Source organism: Momordica charantia, assembly GCF_013281855.1.
Source record: "Momordica charantia cultivar OHB3-1 chromosome 5 unlocalized genomic scaffold, Mcharantia_2.0 BLBB01000005.1, whole genome shotgun sequence".
Lineage (NCBI taxonomy): Eukaryota > Viridiplantae > Streptophyta > Magnoliopsida > Cucurbitales > Cucurbitaceae > Momordica > Momordica charantia.
The window spans coordinates 1,071,023-1,094,279 of NW_028275163.1; the positions used below are offsets into that span (position 1 = coordinate 1,071,023).

The window sequence follows — 23,257 nt, forward strand, 5'->3', positions numbered from 1 at the left end:
TGGCTTTTTTTTATAGACTTTCTCCAAAATTATAAATAAATAAATAAACCAATCCAACCGACGTCAACACCGTTAACTCGGTTAGGTCACCTTTTAATCTTCATTCACATTAGAATATAACCTAACCCACCACCACTGTATATTTCCAATTTTACCCTCCGGTTTAACTTTTAACCACCGTACCACTCCAACATGGTTTCTACGCTGCCGCGCACGTGCGAACGTCGGCGCTCACGTGCGAAATTTCCTCTCTCCCGTTACGTCCAACGGCTCCTAAACATTGACCGTTTGACCATCGTTCCCTCATCCGTCACGAAATCAGAACCCAACTCTTCTTTTTCTCTTAATTTAGGTATAAGTCAATTTAAAAATTAATATTTATATTGGGTTTCTTTCGTATTTTAACTCCTACTTTCTTTTGTCTATCAAAAGTATTTTATTTTAGCTTATAAATTTTGTCTTTAATCTGTATACTGGATGGTTAAAAGGCAATCATCTATTTCTTGACAAAAACTTAATTCAAAATTATTGCTAATTTTAGAAACCAATCGTCTCAATCTTTAGATTGAATCACACTTTAAATTTTGATACCAATCAAACTTTGCTGTGTGAGTTTGTTTCATTTTTATCCAATATTAAGGACAGTGACGGATGCCCTTAAACCCAAGGTTCAAGGAGATTGAGAAATTAAAAAAAAAAAAAATGGCGCGGCAGACAGGGGATTGAGAGATTAGAAAAGAAAAATTGAAAATAAAAAGATAAAACTGGCTCTCCGAAGGCTCCACCCTAGGCAGCAAGGGGGCTGGGCAGGTGTTTCGGCCCTAAACCAACATAAAATTTTGAACTGAGAGTTAACAAATATAAATATATTCTAAGTTGAGGGGGCTCGAGCTCCCTGGCCCACACTGAATCCGCTCCTGATTAAGGACGTAAACAAATGTTAATTTTGTGGTTCACTTTAGACAATGCGTTCTTATATTTTGTGATCTTCGTATGAAATATACTTATTTAAATATTTAAGATGGTATAACCATACCTTCTAGGAGATGGACACTAAGTTTAAGTTCACTATGTTGCTCAGGTGTGTCACAACTAACCTGAATTATAAGATATAAAAACAAAAATGAAAAAATGATCTAACTATAATAAATATTACTTTAGTGCTTCTATTTTAAACTTTTCCTCCATTTTAATTTATATACTTTCAAAACGTTTATTTTGGTTATCGTATTTTTAACTTTGATTCATTTTAATCATTATATTTTCAAAATATCTATTTTAATCGTTGTACTTTTAAAAAGTGACAATTTAATCATTATTTACAAAATTTCAAGATAAATATAAAATTAAAATAAATAAATAAAATAAAAAATACATCGAAGAAAATATACATTTTAAAAAGATAGGATTGGAAATGAAATCAAAATAATAAATTTTTTCTTTTGATGGCGAAATCAAAATAATATTTAAAGAAAGTAAAAGGTTAATTAATTTGAGACAAGAGAAGGGAGATGGGATGGAAAATGTACGAAAGGGGTTACGGAAAAATGGTTATTTTGCTGAGATTAAGGAATGAAAAATGGGACAAGGGAAAATAATGGTAATAATAATAATTAATTAAAGTAACCACATAATAATTGGGGATTGTTTGGTTGACACGTAATACTCCCCCTCCCTCGCTAATCACGGGGTTGCGGCAGGTCGTGAATCAAGGGATTTTATTGGCTCACAGCTACCCCTCTTTCATTTTTTATTACTTAATTATTATGCTTCTTTTACTTTTACTTGTATATATATGATATATCCGAGGTTAAAAAGTGAAATTTTTTATTCCTTTGTTCCTTTATTTTTTTTATTTTTATATTATTTTTAACGGTTTTATGTTTGAGTTATTTTGATCTTTGTACTTTTAAAATACTATTTTCTTATCCTCTACTTTTAAAAAATAACAATTTTAATCCATATTTACAAAATTGTAAGATAAATTCTACGTATCAAAACGAGCACAACTCAGCGGTAATTAACAAATATTTTCAACTAAGAGATCGTGAGTTCGAAATCCTAGCCCATATGTTGTAGAAAAAAAAGATTATCGAGTGTTGTAGTATTGTGAAAATAATAGAAAGATAATTTTAAAAATAAAATTAAGGGACCAAAATGTCACACCTCAAGAGTACAAGAACCAAAACAGATATTTTTAGAGTGCACACAATCAAAATGAATATTTTGAAACCACATAAACTAAAATGGCCAAAGCTAAAAATATAGAGACCAAAGTAGGATTTTAATTTTATTTTTATCTCAATTATTTCTCGATCATAATTGTAGTCATAAATTTGTACCAAACGGTTTTTATTCTATATGGACTTTTGTAAATAAGGACTACATTTATCACTTTTTAAGTATAGAACAAAAACATATATTTTAAAAGTATGAAAATTAAAATGAACAAAAAAAAAAGTACGAAGATCAAAACGAACCTATACCAGAAAAGTATAGGGATGAAAATAGTGTTTAATTAAACAGGTAGACGTGTTTAAGGAGGGATATTTCTTTTCAATTTAATCTCTATTTAAAAAATAAACGAATTTAGCCCTTGCGAAATTTGGCATCGGCTTTAAGAATTTGACAAATCATATTGGGCTTTTATTATTAGGTTTTAAATTTTGATTTGGTGGTTGGTTGTTATATTTATTTTATTTTGATTCTTTAAATTTTTAAATACCTATTTGGTTGTTTGATATGTGCATGTTGTTCTCCATTTATTTGTTATTCAAAAAAAAGTAAAAAGAAAGGTGTGGCTGTATTTCTAGCCGCATACGGTAGCTAGATTAGGTGTTGAATTCAAATATATATTTTAATTTTATTATTTATTAATGAAAATTAACAATCTCTTTCGAATTTATGATCTCTTGGTAGTTCAAATTAGTGAAAGTCAACGAAAATTATAGTAAATCCATATTAATGTGTCGTTGTAGAAAAGAAACAAGAATTATAGTATTCTTTTATACAATATTTAAGAGTTAAAAGTAAAAAATTTATAACTTGAAGGACTATATAATAAAACGTTCATAAATTAAAATGTCTTACACCATTATTATGTTATTTAATTGGAGGATGTACTATTGAAGGACTTCATTGCCTGCAATAATGGAAATAGTTTTAACTTGAATTATAGGTGTCATGAAAAATGACAAAAATATATTAAATTTAAATCAACCAAAATTATTTTTCTTAAAAGAAACAATGTACTTGCTAATACTGGCTTTAGTGGGTCAGATAATCCTAACATTTTATAAGAATCCAATGGCAATTTTTTAAAAACGGTTATAAAGAAATAGAAAATTATTTTGAAATTATTTTCCCTATAACTTTTACTTAAAACATATCGTTAAAAACACTTTTTATCTTTTTTGTCCTTTAAATTTATGTACTATTTTTCGAACCTCAAACTTTTGAGGACATATATGATTACTTGTAAGTAAAGCAATTTGGTTTAAAACATTCACATAAGACACTATACAACTGTTACATTTTTTGTAAAGCACTTTTGTATCGGGGTAGTTATATATAACAATTTAGCACATATAACACAAGCACCTCTCAGCCAAAACGAGCTTAACTCGGTAGGAATTGCCATATACCTCCAAATAAGAGATTGTGAGTTCAATTTTCTACTCCACATGTTGTACTAAAAAAACTCTCAAAATAATTGTAAATCGAGCCTAAGAACTTTCAAAATCCTACTCTTTGTGATGTAGTTGCAGAAAAAAAAACTCCATTTACCACCCATTATAATTCCTTTCTATTTTTCTCTCGAACATGATAATATTGAGTGAAAAGTGATTTTAATCCTAACAAATATTTTTATCATGTCAAAAATACTGTCAAACATAATATAATTTAATTTAGGTGTAATTTTATAACTATCAAGACAAAGATTTAAATCTTCATCTTTGTTGAATTAAAATAAAAGAGGTGTAATTTTCACTTTTTAAATTTTAAAGTGCTATTAAATTTCACCACTGTAACTCAAACTTTAGGGTTCAATTCTAACGAAATTAAAATTTGTTACATTTTTTTTTACTTAAAATAAACCAGCAAATGGGAATTAAATCAAACGGCTGGAATTCACTTGGAGGAGATCAATCTTTTACAGCTCAACGCGTGATCGCATGAAATCGGCGCAGGCAATCCGTACCCGATCCGATGCGTGGCATCAGAGAATGTTAGTGGGTTTACGTTTAACTAGAAATATAGAGACATGTGAAACCGAGCATCTTGGAGAAATTTGTCTGTAAAAAGTAATTAACACGTGTAATTATCTTATTGGTTTTTCTATAAACAAATGACGGTCCCGTATTTAGTTATTATTTGCGCAAATACAAATCGAATATCAGAATTAATCCAAGATAAATTACAAATTTAGTATTTCAAAAATACATGAACTTTTACAAGTATTTACTAAGTTTATAAGCTTTGAATGCCGAGCCAATTTGAACATAGTTCGAATATCTATTATCATTTTAAATGTCGATGATTCGATTTCTATTATTGTAATTGTTGAACTAAAAAAAATTAATATTACATTTAATAGATTTTTTAATTTTAAAAAGTGATTAATAGTTCTACGAACTTTTAGTATATAATAAATACATGTTTTATGGGACATTTTTTAAATTTTAGAGATTTATTGGACACTGTATTAAAGTTTAAAAATCTATTAGATACGATATTGATAGTTTACTGAATTTAGAAACATAACAAATATTTTTTAAAATTGAGAGACTTATTAATTACAACTCGTAAGCATAACCTACACAAACACATGTTGTATGGGCCGAAATCGAAGCAGTGGAGAAAAATATATTCTACATCCTCATTTTAAAATGATAATCTATGAAGTAGTGCCCTAAATTCTTTTTGCATTCACAAATTCCTCAGCTAACATATTCAATTGAGTAACTTTTAAGCAAAATGAAAAATATAGAATTCAATTTAAAAAAAAAAGGGGGTCTTTGATGCTTGCTTCATGGACTCTTGGCATTAATTGGCATGTAATTTGGGTCTTTGCCAATACTCAAAACAAATTCTTTCTTGGGAATCAAATAAATAATCCAACCATTGATGAACAACCAAAACATGGCCTTAATTAAATTACTCTCTAATCTAATTAATTAATATTGCTTGGATGAGAGGGAATATCCAAAAAAGAGAGGATGCATTTTTTCCCCTAAATTAAGAAAATGAGAGGTGAGAGTAATTGCTTCAAAATTTAGTTGACATTAGTTACAAGACTTTGTCTTTTACAATTACTAATCCCAAAATAATCTTATTTCTATTTAAAGGGCTGATAAAAAAAGTGATGATTTAAATTTTTTATAGACAAATCTCGTCAAATATTGTCAAAGGTAAATTCGTTATAAGAATTTGTTTGGGGGATAATTTTAAGTGGTTTTAGTGTTGGGTAAAACATATGGTACGTTAAGTTAAATAAAATTTCGTTTCAAATTACTTTGATGTGTAAAGTCTAAAATCCACTCCATAGTAGATTTTGAGACTGGGTTCTTCGAAATTTTGGTATATCTTTTAATAGCTTCTAAAAAACATGAAATGAGAAACAAGAAATAATAAACTAAAAACAAAACATTATCAAACACGACAATATCCTTAATCACATTTAGTATTGTAAAAATTTCAACCCTACTCCAAATTCTTAATCTATTTTTAAACAAAAATTGTTTGTTGTTTGTTAACAATTTTTGTTAAAATGTGTAGAGCTAAAAAAAATAAAATGAAGAAGATAATTTTATAAGTGAACCAAAAAAAAAAGGTTTACTTTGCTTCTTTTGAATATCTATTTTTAAGAAAAGGAAATAATTTGTAAAAGTATGATGAACCAACTGACTCCGGGAAGTTGAAAATTGCAACTCCCTTCCAGACATTTACATTTCTACCCTCGTCATAAGACACATTTTACACAAATTATGAATTACCAACAAGCAAAAAGACCATTGATTACGTGGTGGTTATGGGGTTTGACTTTTTTGGTCAATTAGTTGAAATAAAAAAATTAGTAAAAGGCATTTTAATAGCAAACATAAATTTATTGATTGGAGGAGGTCCAAAATCTTTTAGGGTTAGAAATTAAATAGTTAATTTCAACCACCATTTTGAATATTTAAACTTCACCACGAGAAGTTGGAAATTCGATTCAATCTATGTTTTCATTCAATAATAGGACAACTTTATCCTTTAACCGGTTGAATTATGTTTAAATAGACAATTTATTTTATTCCTCTTAGATAAAATAGGTGAAACTTTAAAAAGAAATTAATATATTAATAATTATAACCGAGACAAAAATCAATTAATCTACCCTCTTGGGGGAGAAGAAAGTAATAGCTACATGTAATAAAAAATAATTAAAAAAATCTCAATATCTTCATCCCTCACCTATATCCAAAACATAAATTTCTTATCCTATAATGTTATTAAGAAATTTATCATTTTTAATTTCAATATAGAAACACATAATTCATATATTATCATTTATAAAAAAATATGAAAAAATCTTCACAAAAGTTATCTCAAAGTTTCATCGTATTTTCTTGAAAAAAAAAGTGGTAAATTTATAATTATTTTAATTAAAAAAAGGGTTGAAATGCAACACACCGATCAAGCCTTAAAATTTGCCAATCTTGAGGAGCCAAAAGGTAAAGCCTTTGCTTTTGTAGGCTTTATTTCCACTCAATTGCGCCTTTTTTTTTTTTTACATAAATCAAAAGTTAATTTATGGATTTTGTAGGCCAAACTTTTGTTACCAAACAATAATTTGAATATGTGATGGCTCTAATTTCTTAGTTTATATTTTATTTTGATATTTTAATTTTTATTCTTATTCTACTTTGGTTCATAAATTTTCTATGTTTTAATCTTTCAAGTTTGAATGTACTTTTCTAGTAATCATTTAACAAGAATTCAACTCAATTTATAAATTTAATATCTAATTTATCATACGTGATTTAATATTTTTATTCATATAAATAGTTAACCATGGACGATATTGAAATACAAGTGTATAAGTCAAATTTTTATGTTTTGGACATAGGTGAGCGACGGAGATATGGAGATTAGGTAAATGGAAAATACAAGTCTATCCTTTGAAAAAAAAAAAAAAAGCGTACAAGTCAAATTTTTATTATATAGTTTGTTGGAAACAATTGACGGGATAAAAACTAAATTTCTCTTTGTAAAATTCATATACTAAAATCGAATATTAGAAATTTTAATTACTAAAATAAAATTAAAAAAATAATGACCAACATTTTGATTGGTTTGTTCTGGAAAACAATTCTAAAAATTAGTTGATTTGGATTCGTGTGAAAACTTCCATTGTCTCTTATAAAATGAATTTTATGAAAATTGTCTCCTTCACACCAAATCACTTTTTTTATTCTCCAAATGAAATTGGACGACCAAAGTCACCTTAAAAAAGACACACCACACATTGTCGTCCTAAATTTTAACTTTAAAATTATAATTTCATCCGTTTAAATTCTAAACTTAAATATATAGAGAAATCAAATTTTCTTCAAAATTAAATTAGAAAGCTATTAATTAATAAATTAGCACAAATCTAAACGAACAAAGCTCTCAAAATCAAGCAACAAAATTACTAAAATCCAACCAAAACACCAAAATCTATTAAAAAAATCCAGTAGGTAAAAACTTCTTAAACTGATCCACACAAGTGCATGCCCTATTTAATTAAAAAAAAAAAAGAAAAATCCTACAAAGCAAAATTTTACTCCAGTTACAAGAACAACACTTTCAGTTTGAGCATCAATGACCTGTGTCAAAGCTTCAAATTAATCTAACATTATATTCTAAAAAAAAAGACCAATTTTGACAAAATAAAAGTGGAGATTTGGATTTTTAACTGAAGGAAGTTACAAATCTTCCCACCGTCGCACTACATTTAAGTTGATGGTTAAATTCGACTAATAAATGAACCAAAAAAAGAACAAATTGATGGAATAAAATAAAGTGGGTAAAAAATGAGTATTATGGCCTTTAAATTAGGGACAAAGTGTGATTAGCTTTTAAATAAAATCAAGCTTTGTACTACTTTGACCACACTTCAAAATCTGTCATTTGCACAATGATGAATGAACGAACGAATGAATTAGGCCTTTTGAGCTGCCTCCCAATATTCACTAATGAATTGCCCCTTGGCCATGCCCTTGTCTCAAAATTACCCACATTTTTCTCTTCCCCCAATTATTCTTACGCACCCCCAAAAAAAGGAAAATCACCTATGTCGTTTAAACTAAAACAAACTTTTCTACTTGTGTTAGTTTCCCAAAAAAGTCGGAATACTATTCTGGTTCACTTACTTTTGTTCATTCTAATCATAACGCCTATTTTGATCCTGTATTTTAAAAAGAGAATGTTTTAGTCCCTTTATTTCCTTTTTTATATCATTTTTCGATTGCACGACATTATGTTCAATAAATTTCTTTAAATATAGCAATAATTTTGACTTAAATAATTTTTATTGTGTATATAATCTGTGTTAAAATTATGTATATAATGACAAAAATAATCACTTTTTTTAAGTATATAGATCAAAATGAACGTTTTGAAAGGTATATAGACTAAAATGAATATTAATTGAAAAAAAAAATAGAGGCTAAAATAGACCATTTAAAAGTACATAACCAAAATGTACTAAGAAGTATAGCAACAAAAATAATATTTAAATCCTTAAAAGTTTATTTTTCTAACTTCGTTTCCACATGAGAGTTCATCTTTAGAACAACGAAAGTATTTTCTTTTCTTATATCTCTTTATGAAGTACGAGTGAGATTATATTTTAGGGCCGGGAATCCAATTTAATTTGTGTTTAAACACAACTTTATGGATTAATTTCTAAAAATTACTTTTAAGGAGTCAGTTTTTATTATAATTGTTATTTGTAAGTATGAACAAATGATGGAATTATTGGATTGTTTTTGCTTCCTTAGATGTTGATGGGAATTATTTGCTTGTTTCCTAAAAGCAACTTTTATAGTACAATTTTCAAAAATTACATTAGAGAAAACTTTGCAATGCTTTCAAATATTAAATATTAAATGACCTTACACTCCAACTCCAATAAAGAAAATACATAAATTTAGGTATACTTTTGAAGTGGACATCTAAAATTCTCACAGAATAAATGCTATCCAAAAATCAAGCTTCTCCCCATTTTTCTTTTTTTTTTTTTTTGACATGTGAAGAAATATTAAAATAAAAAACAACATAATATTTATGATGCAGTTGGCATTGAACTCGAATAATAAAGAAAGAAAATGGAGAAAAAAAATAGGGTGCTATGTAGATTGACAATGGCATTTGAGTTCACACAAGAACAGAAAACTCTTTTTTCAAACCCAAAAAAAAAAAAAAACAAATAATAATAATAATAATAATAAATAAATAAATAAAACAGAACTCATTTAAGGCCTACGTTTGAATTTTCCAAACTCTTTGGTGGAAACAGCTACATTGTTCTAGGCTAATAGGTTTATGTATTTTTTTTCTAAATATTTTTTTTAATTTTTAAGGTTATTTTTTAAAATTTAGTCCATATTATTTTTAAAGTTTTAATTTAAGCTAGTATGACCTAGGCATTTGCTCGTTTGTTTAGATGAGAGGTTTAGATTTCTACTTTCATATTTCGTTATTTTGTTTTACTTAAAAAAATGTTCAATTTAATTCGTTTTAAAATTCTGGTTAAAATACTATTTTAGTCCATTTACTTTTAAGTTTTGGTTCATTTTAGTCTTGTACTTCCAATTTTGATTCATTTTAGTCTGTATACTTTCGAAATATTCTGTTTTGATCCTTTTAGTTTAAACATAACACTACAATCAATATGTTCCATGAAATATAAATACGGCTTAATATTAAAAGGTTTCCGCTATGTGTAAAATTTTTGTAAAAATTCGACCGAAATAATCACTTTTTAAAAATATAAGGACTAAAACGAATATTTTAAAAGTAGGTGAACTAAAATGAGTTAAAGTTGGAGTCCATGAACAAAAATGAACCTTTTTAAAGTAAAGGAACTAAAATGAACAAAAGTTGAAAGTATTAGAACCAAAATAGTATTTTAATTTAAAAATTTTAATTATATACATAATATGATAATTAGACTTTTTTTTTTTTTTGAGTAAATGGTAATTATACTCAGTTTCTAATTTTTCGTCTAAATTTTAGGAGTTGGCAATATTTTTAACTTCTCTTTCTTTTAGTTAAGTTTGGAGAAAATGTAATTAATACTTTTTTAACCAAATATTGAGAAAAGGGAAAGTAGAGAGGAGAAATAAATGCAAATGAATAATTTATAAGGGGGAGATGTAAATGAAATTTAAAAGCATAGGCCGATTTACTTGGTGAAACTGAGATATCATAGCCGTTGGCTTTGACTGCCAAATAAAAATTTGCCCCAAAATAGGAAAAATTACCCAATATATATATATATATATATATATCGGCCTTTGAACACTATCTAATTTTCTCTATTCAATATAAGGTAGAAATCTGATGGATGAGTAGGCTTCCCCTTTCGATTCACGTGATTTGGGACACGATGGGAGTTTGCATGCCTCGGTAGGAAAGAGATCACCAGAGTATAGCATAAGATTGCCTTTTCTTGCTGCCATGGGGTCGACCAGTAAACAAGGTAAACCCAATGGGAACCAAAAAACGGGAGGGTACCGCATTGGACAGAAGACGATCCAAAAAAGGAAGGCTCACCCTTATTATTAGGATATCGAACCATAACTTTTGAGATGATAACGAGGGCCTTATACATTATTTGACTATATTTGAATTCACGTACTTTTGACAACTTAATTTAGATAAATCGTCTCATAATGTTCTTGTTTTTATTTTTTATTTTTTGAATTTTTTTTGTAAGATATATATATTTGATAATATGGGAGAAAAACTCAAGTATTATGGTATATATTTCATTCAAAACTAAATCATGTGAATAGTATGGATCTCGAATAATTAAATAATATGTATATTGATTATGTCGCAAATATTGATGGAGAGAGTATGTAGTATATGGTTGATAGTGAAATTTTTCATGATATATTTTTCCTTTTTTGACGTCTCGAGGCGAGGGATCGAACTTACAACATCTTGTTTGAAAATTTAAAACTAAATATATATATATATATATATATATATATATATATATATTCTTTTGATACAACAATTTATAAATATAGGGATTGAACTTCCGACTTCGAAGAGAGTAAATACATGTCAATTACCGCTGAGTTATATTCATGTTGGCACCATTAATGAGTTAAATGTTGAATTCATTGACAAACAAATAAAGCTGATTTAGCGAGTTAGACCATTGGTTTAAACTTAATTAATTTCTAAACCAAAAGGGAGGCAGAGGATAATTAAAATGTTAGATTTTGAAGATACCAGCTTTAATTTGAGTGAGTCCCACAAAATTGTATAAGTTAATCAATCACCTATGATATGTGAGGTGTTGATTGACCTCATTTATTTAGCTAAATTTATCAAGCTATTTTGCATTAATTGAAAAGTTATATTTTACCCATATGTTTAATAATTGATTCCCATGATTGTCTCATGTTTTTAACTCAAGTTCAAATTAAAATCTTCTTTCCATACTATAGTATAAAAAACCTCGAATCAAATATTGTCATAAAATATTGCATAATGCTCTATGTTCTAATCAATATCACCATGAATATCATATATTCTCGGACAAAGTACTAATCATATATAAAATCAGTAGTATCATATATATCTATCTTCTATTTGTAGATATATCGATCTGTATAACAAAAGTTCTTTCCGTTTCAATCAATACATACAATCATTTTCTTCTTTAATTACTTTCGTGAGATTTTAATTAAATTCATATCTAGACAATATATCAACTACATATCTACCAATATCTCTCCATCATTAATCATAGCTAAAAATTGGTCCAATGCCACATCCTTTAATATACAAATAGATATCCATTTAAGCATCATTTAAACCATCCATACAAGATAAGATTACACTCGATTATATATGGTATTTTACGAAAAAGTGCATAGATATGGTTGTCCATTAATTGGAATTTTTAATGATACGATAATAATGGTAATAATATAAGGTCTAAATACTACTCTACGTTTATACTTTCATATTTATTTCATTTTACTCCTTATATACTAACTCTTATATAAAGTTTCATGACGTTCGTTGCAGCTGAAATTTTGTATTACATTCAAATGAGATTTATGTGTAAGATCACATAATTAAGTTTGTATTCTAAGCTATGTATATTTAGAGACGAAGAGAAGAAGAAAAGGAAGGATATTAGGGCAAATATCGCTAAAATTTTTTGAATTGGAAGATTAAATATATAAAAAATTAGAATAATATAAATCGTAATACCTTTGAAAATTTCTTCACTCCAACATATATATATATTGAAACATGGTATCAAAGAACATATAATTAGCCTTATATATATCTCTATTATATACAATACAAAAATTAAGGAAAGAAAAATATAGTCTAAAATAGAATGGAGATATGAAATGTGACATATCGATTGAAATCCAAATAATAATAATGGAGAAATATGAACTCAAAAAAAATAATAATAATGGAGAAATATTAATGAAAATGAGGGTAATGCTACATCCAATATGAACATGTATATTACAAGATGACCCCAATTGTTCCCAACCAACATAAATTGTGCACATGGGAAGTCATTTTAGAACCACCAAAAATTAATTAAAATTAATTAAAAAAAAAAGAAAAAGAAATGCTCCACTATATTTGATTTTGGCTCCAATCATTTGGAATTTTACAAAAATCCCCCCTTTGAAATCCTAATCATTCGATCATGTGCGGGTGCAGGATAGTTTTTTTGGGTGTTTCTGGCTCCACTTTTTGCCACGTGTACCCTACTTTTTTTAATCGTGTGGTGTGGATTAGATCAAATCTTTCTCCTCCAGCTGATCCTCATCATCCATGCAAAAAGGCAAACTTTGATTGGATATTGACCATTTAGCCATCTTCCATGTTTGCCCCATGTGCATGGTGGAACCAATTGAGGGCCCACTTTTCATATCATATAATATGTGTATATATATGTTATATGATTTTTCTTTTTCTTTTCAATATGTCACATTTTCACTAAAATAAACTACATGTACCAAGAGCTTTTTTGTGAGAAATTTATTCTATTGGTCATATATATATATGGAGCACAACATGTGGGGTAGGATCCTGAACTCACAAATGTCAATTACCGCTGAGCTATGCTCGCTTTGATGGTTATCTTGATATAGAGCGATGTTTGGTTTCGATCTAACAATTTCAAATAATGTTAGTGTTTGTTTTCAAGTTTTCACGGTAAGCATTTCAACATAAGACAATAATATTTTAATATTGGGAGGTTTTGTGGTATGTTGAATGAAAATAAGAGAAGCTCAATATATATTGGCTTTTTATGGATTTTGTTTTTAGAAAATTTTGTATAATCACATTTATTGTTTAGTGTTAATTTTCAAATTGATAAACTATGATAGATAATTGAAATTGCTCAACCAAAACTTTAATTCAATTAATTTAATTTCATTGGGTTGTTCGATTTCGGCTTCTACCCCTATGGTCAATCGATATTGTATGGAAAGAAAAAAAAAATAGAATATCACGTGGAAAAGTATATAGTTCATTTTAGTTTTTGCTAGATGTCATTTTAATTTTTCGATCATTATATTTTTTAATGTTACATTTCAAATTGGGGTGAATTATGTTCAAATTGACACTTTTCATTACTATTTTTTTGGTTAAATTACAAGCTTGATGTTTGAATCTTGAAAATTATATCTAATAAGTTAAAAAAAAAAGGTCTCATAATATTTTAAATTTTCATTTTTGTGTCTAACCAATATCTAAACTCTAAAAAAATGTTTCATAGATCCTTAAACCTTTTAAATATCTAATAAATTTTTAAACTTTAAATTTTGTAGTCAATAAAGTTCTTAAACTTTAAAAATGAATTTATACGTTAGAGATTTATTATACACAAAATTAAAAATTAAAAACCTGCTAAACACAAAATTAGAAATCCACATATTTTGTACATAACAATATTAGATATCTTTTAAAATTAACTTTTACAATTAATTGACAAAATTTCTAATTTAACCTTCACATTAATTTGATAGTCGTTAAAGGTGAAAACTCTTTGCAACAAGTAGAAATACCTCGAGTTGAGTTAGCCTAAACTGTTTTAGGTGAGATGGAAAATCTCCACAATTCCTTGAAGGAAGGTCCCAGATCATCCTTTGACTATTCAAGCAGAGCACGCCCGACAAGAAAGTCGCTCGCATTCGACGAGCATCCAATCCTACAGTACCAACGAATCTTGGAAGTTGGCACAGAATCTTGCTCCATGCATACGATTCTCTCTCGATGCACATTCACCAAAATTGCTCCTCGATAAAAAGAGGAGTCAAAACATTTCTCACCGGTCCTCAAACTTTCCTACTACGAACAGACACTAACTTAAGCTTGAGAATGCATTAGATAAAAGTTAAAATACCACACAAATATTGAGTTCGGTCTTGTAGGTCATACAGTCGGAAGTATATACATGTCACTTTTCGACGGACACGTAAGCAAATGCATCAACAATATTGATTTTTTTTTTAATATAGAATTTATTTTCTTAAGCAGAGATTTGCGGATGGATGAGATTAGACTTGAGAGAGAAGTTGGTCCAACTTCCCTCTCGCTGTGTTCTCTAAAAAAAATAAATAACAAAAAATAAATAAATAAAAAACGACCCGAGAACGTGGGTCGAGAGTGGGGCCCGCAGAGGACCATATAAATGCGGAGCAGGATCGGGTCACGTGGCCAACCCGGTTCCGTTGAAACCTCTCCGTCTCCGCTCCACGTCTGCTTCCCTGGGCCCACGCGCACCCCTCTTAGTTGGCACCACGCTCCACCCACCCGCTCAATTTTCTCTATTCTCATTCTCTCTGCAGCTGCAGCCACCTTTTATTATTATTATTTTTTTAATTAAATAAATCATCGGTCACGGAGTGATTGGCGCGTGATCCTATGTGATGCTGCTGCCGCTGGTACCCAGATGAACGAATCAGAACCGTTGAAATTTGCATTCACCAAAATGAAAAAATGAGACACGTGGAAGCACCTGTACGGTCTGTTGTTCTGTAATCGTAACCGACAGATCTTATCTAAAGAACGAAGCGTTGTTTTGAATTTTATAATTCCCCTTGAATGGTGGAACTCTTGAAGGTTGGCCTGCGAATCCAATTCTTATTGCTATTTATTAATTGAAAAAATAATAATAATACTACAAATTCTTTTTTGGTTAAAATATTATTTGTGTGCTTCTATTTTTAATTTGGGGTTCATATTGGTCTGATACTTTATATTTTCAACTTTAATTTATTTTAGTGTTTGTATTCTTAATTATTCGTTTTTGTTCTTATACTTTTTAAAAGTGACTATTTTGATATTTATTTGCAAAATTTTAACACAAGAAAACTCTCTAATATAAAGTATGTTATTACATTTCAAGAAATATATTGAGTGTAGTGACTTGTTAAAATTGTGATTAAAAATTATGTTAAAAATAAAATTACAGAACAAAATAATCACTTTTTAAAGGTACAAGTGAACTATGACCACAATGAACTGAACCGAATCTGAAAATACAAAGATCAAAATAGTATTTTAATATTTTTTAATACTAAAAAATGGGGTGGGTAGAATTATATATTTTATTGTTGAGTTATATTTACGATAATAAATTACAAATTCCATATTTATAATTTGGATGTAGCTTTAAGTGTGGTTTGGTTTTTGATTAAACCTCACAAATTATTTTTAATCTATTTTTACCTCCTAAAAGTTTTACCTATTTTCGTTTACTTTTTTTTACTCGGTATTGAACTCTAGTATAATCAATTTACACAATTAGAGAAAAAAAATCTTCAAAAATTTTGTATTCAATGTCAATGATGGTGTTATTTTAATTGATTGGGGTTGTTTTGAATTACAATGTTAGTTTGTAGTTGGATCATTGTTGACTATCCTGTGTGTTGAAATATGCATAATTTCATATCTTTGGAAAAAAATAAAAAATTCATAAGCACACAAGAATGAAATTAAATTAAATACAATGTTATCCAATATATATATATATATATATATATATATATATATATATATACACACACACTAAAAATTGTTTTAAAATTGATAAATAAATTTAAGACTCCATTCTCGAGATCGAGAGATTAATGATTCATATTATGGTGTAAATAATATCATATATATATATATATATATATATATATATATAAATTTAAACTCACGATCTTTGATTGGAGATAGGTACTTTAATTCGATGGATAAATAATTGTAAATGACACATGCTCCATGTTAAGGATCACACGTTGATGAAAGAAGGAACCTAACAATGATTTATAATAGATATAGACTACTCCTCTCATTGCCAATTGATTTTGAGATGAAACTCATACTAATTAATTATAACACCGTCTTTTCTTCCAACTTCCCCAATAGTAAAAACCATTATTGGAGCTTCTTGAAATTAATATCAAATATTTTTTTTTGACTTTTAGATAACAATAATGTTTTTATTAAATGATGGACGCAATGTAATGAAATCAGCTTTAAATGTAGTTTCAAAATTTTATTTTATGTCTATATATTGGTCTTTAGAATTCTTTCACACTATTTATTATTTTTTACAATTTAAATTGTAATATCCAATTTAGTTTTTCAATTGTCATTAAATTTTATATGTTTCACATTGCAACATATTAAAAATTTTATATAACCTTCTTTATTATCTCCCGATCGTATCATACCTGTAAAAAATCCTGAGGAATAATATTAAAAATATTAAAGGACCAACCAACAAAAAAAGTTCATAAGACTCAAATTACATTATTAAAATTATAGAGGTCAAACTGTAATTAAATTCATATCATAGAGATGAATTAAAATTCTTATAATCATAAGGATTAAAATTAAAACTAGTTACTTCTCTGAAAAAAAAATTAATAATACTAAAAAAATAAAATTAGGGAACAAATTTTTTATTTAACTTAAATTTAAGTTATAAGGGAAAAGAAAAACAGAAAACGCTAAAAATGAGGAAGGGAAAAAGAAGCGTGACCTTTTTACACGAAACGTCTGGCCCACGTGCACATGGGGATGCCGATGCTTATTTATTTATTTCTTATTTTTGGATAAAGAATGCCTTCTCTATTAATTAAATTTCATCATCCAACTAATTATCATTATTTGTCAAAACCAGCGTGATTTAGGGTTGATTGACATATATCTCTAATCCAATTAATTATCATTATTTGTCAAAACGAACATAGTTTGATATATATCTCCAATCAAGAGGTTGTAAGTTCGAACACTCATCCCACATGTTGTACTAAAAAAATAAACTAATTATCATTATTTAGTTAAAAAAAAATTTTTCAAATAATTTTTTCTTAATAACTATTAATGGTCTCAAATCCATTTAAGCTTATTTATGTTAATTTTCATGTACAACTGTCTGATCTTACAATATTTTTCTTATCATGAATTTTAAAAATAAATAAAGAAAAACTTTAAATTTTAATTGAACGTTACATTAGATCTAATTGAGAGTTAATATAAGCATAATTCAGTGCATACAAAATCTACTACAATTCTAAATGTCAATGGTTTAATCTACCATCTCTAAGACATGAATAATATTAATTGATACTAACCACATATTATTATACTTTGACACGTGCATCGTATTATCTTTTTTAAAATAATGATACTAAAATCATTTTACAAATTGTCGTTTTATTTTGTTTTGTTATTCCTTTACTTATGCTATTAATTTGTCAATCGTGTCAAATAATGATTTTTAATTAATATACATGTCACATTTCTGTTTAAATTCATAAAAAAAAAATTACTAGAATCGTAATCCAAAGTTAAAAAGAACAAACAAACAAAAAGTAAACTTTTTTAGATTTATGATACGAAGTAAATAAATGCTAAGGACCAACATTATAATTTAATATAAATATTAGGTCACCAAACAAAGAAGCTCGTTAATAAAAGCATTATGATTTTTTTTAGAAAACGGAAAACGAAAAACAAGTAATATTAAAAAAAAAAAAAAATTGGGCCGACGTGTCTAAGAATATAGGGATGGGTGTGGTGTGGGCTTGGGCTGCGTCTTATGACCAAGTATTGGGAAGGTTTTTCAACCGTGGGCTCGGCCCAGCCCAAATATGACATTTTGAGGTCGAACAAACGAAATTTCTCAATTGATTATATCGTTAATTACTAATTAGTGTAAATCTCATAAATGTCACGATTCAATAATATAAGCTTTTTATGTTTTGTAATTATTATTGAATTATACTAAATAACAAATTCGTATAGGTAAAAAAAAATCATGTTTGTATTAACTATTTGAGTATTATTCAAATTTGTCTTCAAACAAAAAAAAATCAAAATTACTTAAATATTTTATTAATAAAAGTCAATTACTTTATCAATTTGATTAGTAATTTGAGTACTTCATAAACAGAACTGTTTGTTTTTCATCATTTTATATTAATTTTCTCATCAAATATGATTTTTTTTTTAAAAAAAAGGAACAAGAAGTTGTGTTAGTCTTGATTAATTTTTTTTATTATTCACCCTTTTATTAGATCTGTGTCAAATAATGATTTTTCATGCAAGGTTTTAAAAAATACCAAAATTGAATAAGCTGTAAATTTAGCTCTACGTAACATATAAATTATATTTGGAGATATACGTCAATTACCATTGAGTTATACTCGCTTTGACAATATATATGGAAAAAAAAAACGTTTAGTTTCAGAATTTTCAACTTTTGTCTATTTTACTCATTGGAATTTCATTATCTTTTTTTACTTTTTGAAAAAATTTCAAAGTGTCCCTTCTGAAGGAGTTGCCGTTTTAGTTAATTAATTAATTAATTATTTATCATAATAGAATTACTTAAATACTAGTTTAATGTTGTATTGAAAACTTTTCGTTGGGTATAATTTGCAAGAACTAACGGTCACCTTTTAATATACTAATTCTTCAGATCCATTTGGCGCGTTAATCTTCTTCAAACTGACAAAGATTGTGATTTTGTTTTCTTAGTAACTACTAACTACTCAAAATGCGCCAATGGACCTGCAGCATATTCCACTCTCATGGCAAAGATGCGAAACCCCACCACGATTTACCTCCATTTTCCCTCTCTGCCATCGCCACAATCCTGTCGACGAGCTGTAGATGGAAATCGCCACCATGAGATGGGTTTCGATTGCCCTTTTCTTGCTCTTAATTGGGTTGGCTGTGGCTGATCATCGCCGAATCCCCACCACTCTCGATGGACCATTTTTGCCCGTTACTCGGCGATTTGATCCGTCTCTGAGGCGTGGAAGCGATGATTTGCCCATGGATCATCCAAGGCTCCGGAAGAATGTCTCGTCGAACTTCCCTGAACAGATTTCCCTCGCGATTTCCACGTCGTCGTCCATGTGGGTTTCTTGGGTTACGGGTATTTTCTTTCTCCATCCCTGATTAATTAATTTCCAGTTCGTTGTAATCTTAGTTCTGCGTTTTGATTGCGAGAAGTTTTGTCTACGTGCTTCCGAGTTCAGATTAAGTTAAGTCAAATTGGTGTGAGGAATCATAGCATCATTGATATGTTTTCCTTTTGAAGTTTCGAAGTAGCTGTCATGTCGTTGTGTTGTTTGATGGAATTTGCGATCTGGGTTTGTTCGAATTGGTTCAGGGGATGCTCAGATTGGCAAAAATGTGACCGCGCTGGATCCATCATCCGTCGGCAGTGAGGTTTGGTATGGAAAAGAAAGTGGGAATTACACGAGCGTGAGAAGAGGGTTTTCGACTGTCTATAGCCAACTATATCCGTTCGAAGGGCTGCTTAATTACACATCTGGCATCATTCACCATGTCAGAATTGACGGTATTAAAGCTCTTCTTCATGGTTTTCTTATGATAGTTGGACTGTTTTGAACTCTGTAATTGTTTTGATTGTTCAGGTGACTGAAACGATCACGATTTCTTATAATTTCGTCAGTATGGCTAGTTGAGGAGATTAGTTTGAAAGGATGGTTTTTTGGAGGTTTAGTTTTGCCTAATATGTTGTTCCTATCAGAGGTTGCTAGTAGAGTAGATGTAGAAGACTATTCCCTTTAATTTGCCAAATATGTGTTTAGTCTCTTGCAGGTCTTGAGCCTGAAACAAAGTACTATTATCGATGTGGAGATAGCTCTATTTCAGCATTGAGTTGTGAGCACGTTTTCGAGACTTTACCAGTGCCTACCAAAAGCTCATATCCTCGAAGAATAGCCATTGTTGGAGACTTGGGCCTTACGAGCAATTCAACAACAACCATTGATCATCTTATTAAGAATGATCCTTCTCTGATATTGATGATAGGAGATTTGACTTATGCAAACCAATACCTCACAACTGGTGGCAAAGGAGCTTCGTGCTTTTCATGTGCATTTCCGGATGCCCCTATCAGAGAGACATATCAACCACGTTGGGATGGGTGGGGTAGGTAAGACGCGGGATAACAATATCCAATTTTCTTGTATTCAAGGGTAGTTTGGGTTGCTTGGGGCTTCAAGAAACCTCTTTGAGTTCTTAGGTTCAAGTTATATGGAGCGCAAATCTATGAAACAATGACCTCTTGCATATGAGGACAGTGGGCATACCCCAGGTATAAGGACGGTCAAAGGATAGTCGACACCTGGGTAATAAAAAAAACAAAATAATAAAAAAAATCCCCCATTTTCTGAATCCTGTTTTTAGATGTTGGAAATAATTTCTCTTACAAATGTTTCTAAGATTTGGGGTAAATTTTGTGGAAGAAGTACTTTTTCAATATCAAACTTTACTAGCATCTATAAAAAAAAAATTAAATTATTGTAATCTATTCACTTAAACTTTTGGGTTTAGCGATAAAATGATATCAAGTAGGAGGTCCTATATGTATTCGAGCTCTTATAATGTCATTTCATCCCCATAACCCATCAATTTAAGCTTTTAGGTTGAGGGGAGCAAGAATGGTCTGTTTCTATAATTCTTGCATTACAATATACTATGGTTTTGACATGGATCATTTTGGAGTATCAGGTTCATGGAGCCGCTGACCTCGCGAGTTCCGATGATGGTTATTGAGGGTAACCATGAGATTGAGCCCCAAATCTCTGGGATCACTTTTAACTCATATTTGACAAGATTTGCAGTGCCCTCTGTTGAGAGTGGCTCGAACAGTAGCTTCTACTACTCATTCAATGCTGGAGGAGTTCATTTTCTTATGTTGGGAGCATATGTTGATTACAACACTACTGGTATATGCTTCCTATCAGTGTTTGAAAAAGAACTTTTCTGGTCAAATAAGAATGGTCTGTAAAATTTTCAATGGCATGGCTCTCATATAGGTGCTCAGTATGCTTGGCTGAAAGAAGATCTAGATAAAGTGGATCGCATGGTTACCCCATGGTTAGTAGCTGCCTGGCATCCTCCATGGTACAATAGCTATTCTTCCCATTACCAGGAATTTGAATGCATGCGTCAAGAGATGGAACACCTTCTTTACGAGCATGGTGTCGATATTGTTTTCTCTGGTCATGTAAGTCGCCAAATTAAGGATGCTCCTGGAAGAATCCCCAATCAAAAGGAAAATAAAGATTCTTTACTGGTAGTTCTCTGTTATAAGATGAATATTTGTTTGAATGTGAATCATCCATCTCTGCTCTTCAGGTGCACGCCTACGAGCGCATGAACAGAGTGTACAACTATACACTGGATTCTTGTGGCCCAGTTTATATAACAGTTGGAGATGGTGGAAATATTGAGAAAGTTGATGTAGACTTTGCGGATGAGCCTGGAAAATGTCCTTCAGCTGGAGATAACATCCCAGAATTTGGAAGACTCTGTCATTTGAACTACTCTTCAGGTCCAGCAAAAGGAAAGTTTTGTTGGAACATGCAACCGGAGTGGAGTGCATTTAGAGAAAGCAGCTTTGGTCATGGAATACTTGAGGTAAATAATCTTTTGTTTAACATTTTTGTCCTTAGGCAACTTTTCTCACTGGAATTCAGTTGATCTGCTCTCCTATTTTGTTTTTAAAAGATCAACATCTATTTTAGTGAGGCAATAGTAAGTCATATTAAGTTAACTTTATATTTTCTCTTTAAAATATAATTTCAAGTTCCGATTCTACAAAATTTTAGACTCGATAAAAATTTCATGAACACCTTGTTAATAGTGCAAACAAAGTCTAGTATAACTAGAGACGGAAGAGACCAAAAGCAAGAGCAAAGCTATGAAAGCTTTTGTCATCATACCATTATCAAGATACTTGAAGTCGATTTTCTTTAACACATCAGATATCATAGCTGCTAAATTATATGCAAATCTCAGTCTTATAAAATATAATAACATAAAAAGTTGGCCCTTCTAGTGAGATGCCTCGTTTTTTAAATGTTTCGATTGATTTTGTTCTCTAGTTGAAGATGCTATGCTACTTCATCTGAGGCAAGAGCTGCAAAACTTTACCAGTTTATTTGTCTTGTGCAGGTAGCAAATGCTACGCACTCGTTGTGGACTTGGCATCGGAATCAAGATGTGTACATGGAAGATAGCCATGGAGATCAAATATACATCGTTAGGCAACCCGAGTTGTGCTCTCCAACCATCAAGATCACTTCTTTATCCAAACTATCTTGAATTCTTCGTCCGTACAGGTTCTTTGAATCTTTCCTTGTTCTTAAAGAAAGCCAATAAAAAATAGTTCGAGGTTGGAGCGGTAAGTAACCACCATGGATTCTCCCAGACATTTTTGGTATATAAAGGGACTTGGAAAGAACGAGTTCAAGCCCATGATTCACCACCTACCTAAGATATAAAAATCTATCTGAGAACCAAACGTTTCTTTCCTTTACTCCCTCGCTGGACGCTTCCATTGGAAATGGGTACCTCTATCAGGTAAATGCAAATGTCATCTCAATTTTTTTTTTACGTTATTTGTTTGTTAAAATTAATGGAAAATAAAAATGGCATACTTGTTTTCTTATTAATGACA

The 23,257-nt window shown here is 29.5% G+C and overlaps 1 protein-coding gene across 1 annotated transcript; it reads left to right on the plus strand.

Moving 5' to 3' along the window:
- Nucleotides 1-19,314: 19,314 nt before the first annotated feature.
- PAP23 (purple acid phosphatase 23) lies at nt 19,315-23,248 on the plus strand. The gene is made up of 7 exons (XM_022291199.2): nt 19,315-19,696; nt 19,934-20,125; nt 20,389-20,725; nt 21,304-21,521; nt 21,612-21,802; nt 21,934-22,215; nt 22,753-23,248. Exons 1-7 carry the CDS (start codon nt 19,429-19,431, stop codon nt 22,900-22,902), a joined length of 1,638 nt encoding a protein of 545 aa, XP_022146891.1. The 5' UTR covers nt 19,315-19,428; the 3' UTR covers nt 22,903-23,248.
- Nucleotides 23,249-23,257: the final 9 nt, after the last annotated feature.